At 36.9% G+C, this 8,095-nt stretch overlaps 1 protein-coding gene across 1 annotated transcript; it reads right to left on the reverse strand.

Annotated features, from left to right (window-relative positions):
- Positions 1-344: 344 nt before the first annotated feature.
- On the reverse strand, positions 345-3,004 carry IWZ02DRAFT_465802 (uncharacterized protein; the record flags this gene model as incomplete). The annotated part of the gene is made up of 1 exon (XM_066768473.1): positions 345-3,004. A coding segment is annotated over exon 1 (2,324 nt), but the record flags the coding sequence as incomplete, so codon positions are not given.
- Positions 3,005-8,095: the final 5,091 nt, after the last annotated feature.

The following is an 8,095-nucleotide window of genomic DNA, read 5'->3' on the forward strand; positions in this document are numbered from 1 at the left end:
CGTTACTTAGAATAGTAGATTATTTTAAACTAGTTTTTATTAACTAGCTATACGTCTATTAGATAGTTATATAGTATCTATTTTCTAGCTCTTACCCCTCTTCTCCTACCTATACGCGCCCCTTTACGCGTATATAGCTAGTATATAGCTTACTATGCCGTTATCCTTCTATAAGAGATATATATATAGCTAATAAAGACTATAAGAGTAGTATTCCTCCTTTCTCTTTCCTCTTTAATTAATAAGTAAGTAAGCGTATCCCCCTTAGTAGTAAGCATAGCATGCACCTTACTAATAACGGACTAATTTAGGCGTACATGCGTACTAGATAAATATATAGGTAACGGCTAGATTTTAGGGCAGCTAGAGCTACTATCATTCGTAGTAAGTAAATCGAATACTATGTAAGTAACGAGTAGACTAAACTATAGGCGAGTAGATGTTAAGTAAAAGAGTAGTAGTGCAGCTAAGGAATAAAGCGGTATGCGGCGTGGCGTAGCACGGCACAGCATGGCGTACTAATGCACTTAGGAAGAAGGCGTAGTTTATTTATTGATGAGTGGGTTAAAGTATTCTTGTAGATGCTTGTAGGCCGCTAGAGCATCCTTGATGTCCTGGTTGGCCTGCTTCATAGCCATCTTGATCTGTGCGGCCAAGAAACCCGCGTGTCGTGATGCGGAAGAAACGTGGTCCACACGCCGTCGGCATAGTTGCTCGCGCCTTTGCTCGTCTCTGAGATCCTTTTCTGCTGATTCTGCTACCGCGTTGAGCGCGTTGATGACGGCTTCTTCCTGTAGTCGTGATTCGGCGCCAAACTTTCTCTTAGCCCTGTAAGCCGTGACGTCGCTGCGGCGCTCCTGGACTTCTTCCTGTAGCTGAGCGACCCTATGAACCGTGGTGTGGCGGCTTTGCTCAGTCTGTACGACGCCCTGGAGGTGGCGGAGCAGGCAGAGGGCGGCATCTGCCTCGACGCTCAGCGTTTCCGCGCGTGTCATCTTGGCTTGCGCCTGCTGATGCCTGGCAATCAGTTCGGCTTGCTTGCTCTGCGGGCCAATCATGGTATCGAGTTCGTGCTTTGTGATGGGGTTGTGGTTAGGAACGGAGCGGCAAATGGAGCGGAAAAGCACGCGCCACAGCTGACTGTTAATGCGTCGCGGCACAAGCCATTCAGCCCAGAGATAGAGGCATGTCACCATGATGTGGATGCCACAGTCCCAAGTGTTGGTCTGCCGATGTGCTTCCTGGTCTATCTCAACCGTCCATGTAATATTTGAAGCTAAAATCTTCCCCATGCCGATAGCCGTGGCTTTTAAGCGTTGGGCATTGAGGCAGAGCATTGAGTCGTATACAACGGCCGTGTTGTTGACAAATGAGAAGGAGAAGAGGACCCAGTGCCCGACATTGTTGAAGGGCACAATGACTTTTCGGACCGTTGCAGCCAAGTTGAGCGGACGATTCAGCGGCGCGTCCAGTGATATGTCCAGAAGCTTGGTGCCCTCGAGTACGAAGGGTTCCAGGATCTTCCAAATTGTACCATGCGACAACCAGCCCTCATCTTGAAGCTCCTCGCCTGCACGCGACGTGTGCCTGTTGCCCGACTCCTCTTTTGCCTGGTCGCCTGTACCCGACGCATCCTTGGCCGGCTTATCCTCTACATGCGATGTGTCCCTGTTGCCCGGCTCCTCCTCTTTTGCCTGTTCGCCTGTACCTGATGTACTCTTCTTGCCCGGCTCTTGTTTGACCTCGTTGCCTGCACCCGACGTACCGTTGTTGCCCGGCTCGCCCTTGGCCACATCCGGCTCGCTGGTGTTTTCAGACTGCGAATCCTCCGTGGATGACAGCCGAGGTTGTCTTGACTTGGGCGACGCGGGGAATGCCGCTTGACCGTTGGAGATGGGGGATGGATACGCTGGCGGCGATCCTGGAAGCTGAGGAAGCCCTCTCCAGGATTTGTCTGCTTCTGCACCAGCCAAACCGCCGTCAAACATGGCATCGTCGGTGTCGGAGAGTGGCGTTGGGGACCGGGGCCGGGACCTCTCGCCCCGAGCATGCTCAACATCGCGCTCTTCTGCAGAATCTCCGCCATTATTGCCATGGAACAAGTCTGAGTCTCGGTCTGAGTCTGAGTCTTCGCTGGCTTCGCCAAACGTAATATGGTCGCGTTCCGCCTGTCCATCCCAATGATGTGGCTGGGGCGAAGGCGACCTGCGTGCAGAGGGCGAAGAGGAATGAGTCAGTTTGGCGCGCTTCCTCATTGTCACGTTGGGTTGCACAAGGTCTTGTTGGTCCGCATTGTTTTGATCCTGTGGCTGTGCAACGAGCTCGGGCGTCTCACTGATCGTGTCGAGTCCGGAGCCCTTGCGCTTCCACGCTCGGGCGGGTCTGATGCTCATGCCAGGCAGTTGTTTCACGGTCGAGATGTCATTGACGATGAACCACGGGTCGCGCGAGACTCCACGCGTGTTCTTGACGCGAGGGTTGAGACGCGTGGCTTTGGCTCGTTCAAGCTCCTCAAGAACGTCTTCAAATTTGTTTGGCGTCAGTCGCGCAAGGCTATCAATAAAGGTCTTGGACGAAATTGCTTGCAGCGGAAACTGCTCAGCAATGCGGTCTTTATCAAGGTCCCATTCTTGGCGTAGCAGGCTGAGCGAGACGCGGCTGTGGCGGAACTCGAGAGCTGCCTTGGCAATGGAGACTTGGATGGAGTGAGAGAGGTGGCTGAAGAGGTCTTGGGCGGAGAAGTCGTTGCGATTGGCGATGCGCGTTCTTAAGTGCTCATACTTATCGATGAGGCGGGCGTTGTCAGGCTCGGTGGTGAGGCGCTTAAGCTCGGCGAGATCGTCCGCTAGGTCTGGCGGTAGAAACGAGGGCATGTCTCGGCTGGTGACATGATACGATGGAGGTAGAGGTGGAGATGGAGGCGGCGCGGCGGGGGATAGATGGAGTGTACGTGATCGAGGAGGATGAGGTGAGGAGCGAGTTGGGTGGGCGGTGAGCGGTGGGCGGTAGGCGTTAGCAGGGCAGCCGCCGCGACTTCTAACCTAACTCTATTACGTCTCCGTCTATCTCTTACGAGTCTAGCTATATCGCCTACTAAATCATGTTTCTTCTAGTACTATTAGTACTTACTTAGACTCTATATAAATATATATATACTTTATTATATCTACTATAGTATAAGCCTATCTATAGCTATTACCCTACTACTTACTTAGCCTAGTTATATACCTACTCTATACCTATAAGGTCTATATCTATATAAAGCTATCTAAAAATAATAGCTCTACTAATACTATATAGCCTACCCTATACTACTATAAGCTAGAGCTTTACCTTAATTACGTCTACTATCTACTCTATAAGACTAAAAAAAAAATAAAAAAAATAAGAAAAAATTAAATAAATAAAACTAACTAGAGTATAAATTATATTTTAGTAGTAATTTTTAACCTACTAAAGAAGTACTTAAACCCTAACTTTTATATATATATTATAGGGTATAATAGATAGCTTTTAGTATTACTAAAGACTAGAATAATAATAATAACTAGTATAAAGACTTCTTCTTTCTAGATATCTTTAAGTAAGTCTATATAGAGGTAAGGTATTAAAGGTCTAGTATTAAAGGTCTAGTAATAAAGACTTTAGTATTAAGACTTTAATATTTATAGTAGGTAAGGTATTTTTAAGGTAGCTTCTTATTTTTATATAGGGTATATATATAAATAGGCCCTAGATACTCTATTAGCTTTAGCTATAGTTATAGGCCTAGTATAGAGTTATCTAGTCTAGAATAAAGGAAAGTAAGATAATAGTATAGATAATTACGCCTAGAGGCTAACTAAATTTATACTTAGTTAACTATATTAACTTTCTTTAATTATAGCCTATAATATTATCTATCTTATTAAGTATCTACTTCTTATTCTCTAGGATTACTATTACTATTTCTATCTACTAGTAGTAAGCTAGCCTAACCTATATAAGGTCTTTAGTAACTAGCCTATTACGCTTCTATACTATTTATTTTATAGAGAAGAGTAAAATATTATAGTAAAGTATAGTAACTAATAAAGGTAGCCTAGTAATAAATATAAATTATAGGGAGAGTTTTATAAATTAAGCTAGAGAATTAATAATAAGGCTATAGATAACTTAAACTACTACTTATATTACTATTACTCCTAAATTTAAATATATATAATAAGATAATCTACTTAATATATAATTAGTAGTTATTAGAGGGTAGAGTACTTAAGTAAAGATATAGTAGGTAAGATTTTAGAGTAGGTATAAGATAGATATAGATAGTTATAGATTAAGCTAAAGAGGTATAGAGAGTAGTAACTAAAGTAATAAGAAGGTACTACTACTAACTCTTTCTTATAAACCTTCTATTATCTTAATTATACTATACTCTTCTTTAAAGTATCTAGCTTCTATCTACTTCTAGTTAAATTATTCTATCTATTTAAGCTTACTACTTATAGCTAGAAAATATAGTCTAGTAGACCTTATAATACTAGAGCTTATTACTAGACCTTTACTAGATATTTCTACTAGATCTAACTAATAGGTTCTAAACTAGATAGGGCTATTAAGGTTTTTTTTAGTAGAGAGATAGTCTAAGCTTTTTTTTAACCTAGATAGTCTATCTAGATTAGAGCTAGTCTAACCTATTTTAGTAATTAATCTAACCTATATATAGTATAAAGGGCTAAGAGAATACTACTTACCCCTATCTTTTATAAAGTATATAGTATATAATTTACTAAGATCTAGTCTATAGTAAAGTAGATTAAGAATTATAACTATAATATTCTTTAAGGTTACTTTATATTTTAATTTTAGTAAGCTTATTCTATAAACTTATTACTATAGTATAGTAGAATACTTAACTAGTTATAAGATACTATATTAAGGGTTTCTTTAGAAAGATAGGGTTATTAGGCTTTAGCCTTAATACTCTAGTATTTATACTTACTAATAGTAGATAAGTACTTACTATACTCTAGTTCTAGGCCTTAGGCTTAGCTATACTATCTAGAACGCCTTTTTTAGTTAAAGATTTAGAGTTTAAACCTAGTCTAAGGTAAAATTCTTTTTTACTTACTAAATTTTTTTTTTATAAAGTATATAGCGTATACTATATAAAGATATAGTCTATTATATAAAGTTATATTTAGCTACTAGGCTAGCTATATAGTCTTAGTAGTATATTTTATCTATTAGCTTAGCTAGCTTAGTATTAGGAGATTAAGATATAGATATATAAGTTAACTTCTTTCTTATAGTAATAATTAGTTATAGTAAGCTAGTCTTATAATAGTAGGATTAAAGTACTAATATAAGTAAGTATATATAGAGAATTAGTACTTTAAGCCTAACGCTTTAACTATAGAATCTATCTAAGGATATAAATAGTTAGAAACTATAATAATACCCCCCCCTTTATACTATTAAATATAATACTAATCTACTATATAAAAAAAAGGTAAATAGTAAGGAAAGGGTAGGAGCTAAGATAGCTACTAGAATTACTATAGTAGCTTACTTATTAGTAAAGCTATAAGAGATAAGGTAGGCCTAGAACTTCTTATTACTAAGGTACTTATAGAGGATATAGCCTAGGTTAGAGAGGTTTCTAATATAGATAAAGATTAGGTAGTAGAACTACTTAATAGGAAGAATAAGACCCTAGCTAGACTTATACTTATTAGATAGCTAGCTAAATAGTAGGATATTAGTACTAGTAGAGTAGGTAAGAAACTAGGTCTTATAGTTAGGTAGACTACTAGAGTAGTTAAGAATAAGACTATCTATAGCCTTAATTATATTACTAAGAGAGAGGAATAGAAAGAGATAGGCGTTAGAATAGTAAATAATAAATATATTATACTCTAGCTTATTACTATAGATCTACTATAAGTAGATGTAGTAGTTAGTAATATAGCTAGATAATAGGTAGCCCTACTAGACTATAAAGTACTTATTAATACTAAGGTAAGGAAATAGGGGTAGAATATAGATTAAATAGCACTAGCCTTAGAGTAGCTTAGTAATACTAATAGTAATAAGTATATATAGCTTAGTAGGTAAGATCTAGCGCGTATTATAACTAGATATAGGTAGGGCGTTATAAGAGGTAAGACTAATAATAGCCTTATCTATAATAATCTAATACTAGATAGATCTAGAAAGGAATAGGCCTAAGTAGTCCTTCTCTTTATTCTTAGTATTACTAAAGTTAGAGAAGGGGAGGATTATACTACTAGTTATTAGTAGTATTCTATAAAGATAGGTAATATCTTTATTATATACTATATAGTAGATAGTTTATAGTAGAGAATATAGTAGATTCTTTACTATAAGAGAACTTTCTTAAAGGACTAACTAGTAGGCTACCTAAGGGTATTTATATAGAAAAACCTATAGATTCTAGAGAGTTCTATCTCTAGGTAATTAGTAATAGGTTCTTCTATTAATAGAAGACGATTTCTAATTAATCTAGACTAGAAGATTCTAGGCCTTAGTAATAAGATAATCTAGAATAAGGACTAGAATCTAAAAGAACCTATAGAAATAAGTTCTTAGTAATAGAAGAGGTCTAGAAGAGTCTAGAATAGTCTAGACTTATTCTTAGACCTCTAATACTCCCCCTAACTTATTATATAGAGTAATAGAGAGAAATTTAGTAAAGAGAGCCTTAGTAAGTATCTTAGTTAAGGCGTCTATAGGCATCTCTTTAGTAGAGATATAGGAGAATCTTATAAGATTTTCCTTAACTAGCTATCTTAAGAAGTAATACCTTATATCTATATTCTTAGACTTTTTAGTAGTATCTTCTATAGTAGCTATAGCTAGTATATTATCCCCTTTAAGGACTATAGGAGTAGGTATAAGGTCTTTATAACCTAACTCTTCTAAAAATCCTTTAATATAAAGGATAACCTTAGCTAGTATACTATAACCTATATATTCTACCTCTATAGTAGAAATAGAGATATAGGTTAGTCTACTAGCCTTCTAGGCTATAGGCCTATTAGTAGAGTAAATAATATAAGCTACTAGAGAATATCTATTAAGCTTATTCCCTAAGTTAGAGTTAGAGTAGGATTCTAGATTAAAACTAGTACTCTTATAGGTAATAGTATAATCTTTAGTTCCTTTTAGATAGGATAAGACTCTTTTAGTAGCTCTAAGGTACTCTACTAGAGGGTAGCTTAAATACTAGCTTAAAGAAGCTAGTATATAAGCTATATTAGGCCTAGTATAGACTATAGTATATAGAAGAGAGCCTATTAAAGATCTATACTCTTTAATAAGGTCTTTACTAGCCTAATAGTCTATAGGTAGTCTAGGAAGCTCCTTATATAAATAAGAAGTCTTAGAAGGTATAATAGAGCTTAGAGAGAAAGTCTCTAAGACTTTAGAAAGATAGCCTTCCTATAATAAAGATATAGTCTTTTTAGACCTATCCTAGGTAACTTAAATTCCTAAATAATAGAAAATAGATCCTAGATTCTTAATAGTAAACCTAGACCTTATTAATTCTTTAAAAGAATTAATAATAGATATATTCTTACTAAAAAGTAGGATATTATCTATATATACTAAGACCTATATAAATAAGCCTTCTTTAAAGGTCTTAGTATATAAGTAGGCCTTAGATAGAAGCTATTTATAGTTATTCTCTTCTAAGAAGTAGCTAAAATAGGATCCCTATACCCTAGGAGCTTATTTTAGGCTATAGAGAGCTTTCTTTAATTTATAGACTTTATTATTAAGCTTAAAGCCTATAGGTTAATATATATAGATATCTTTATTTATTTTTCTATTTAGAAAGGCGGTTTTAACGTCTATATATATAATTTCTAGGTCTAAATAGGTAGAAAGACTTAGTAGTAGGCGTAAAACTATAGGTAAGACTATAGAACTAAAAGTCTCTTTATAGTTTATACTATACTCCTAATTTTAGCCTTATACTACCTATCTAGCCTTATAGTAGGTAATATTTCCCTTATTATTAGTTTTAATCTTATAGACCTATTTACCTCTAAGAATTTTATTATTCTTAGGTAGGTCTACTAAGATC

The sequence above is a fragment of the Phyllosticta citriasiana genome (assembly GCF_038021145.1).
Source record: "Phyllosticta citriasiana strain CBS 120426 chromosome Unknown IWZ02scaffold_22, whole genome shotgun sequence".
Classification (NCBI taxonomy): domain Eukaryota; kingdom Fungi; phylum Ascomycota; class Dothideomycetes; order Botryosphaeriales; family Phyllostictaceae; genus Phyllosticta; species Phyllosticta citriasiana.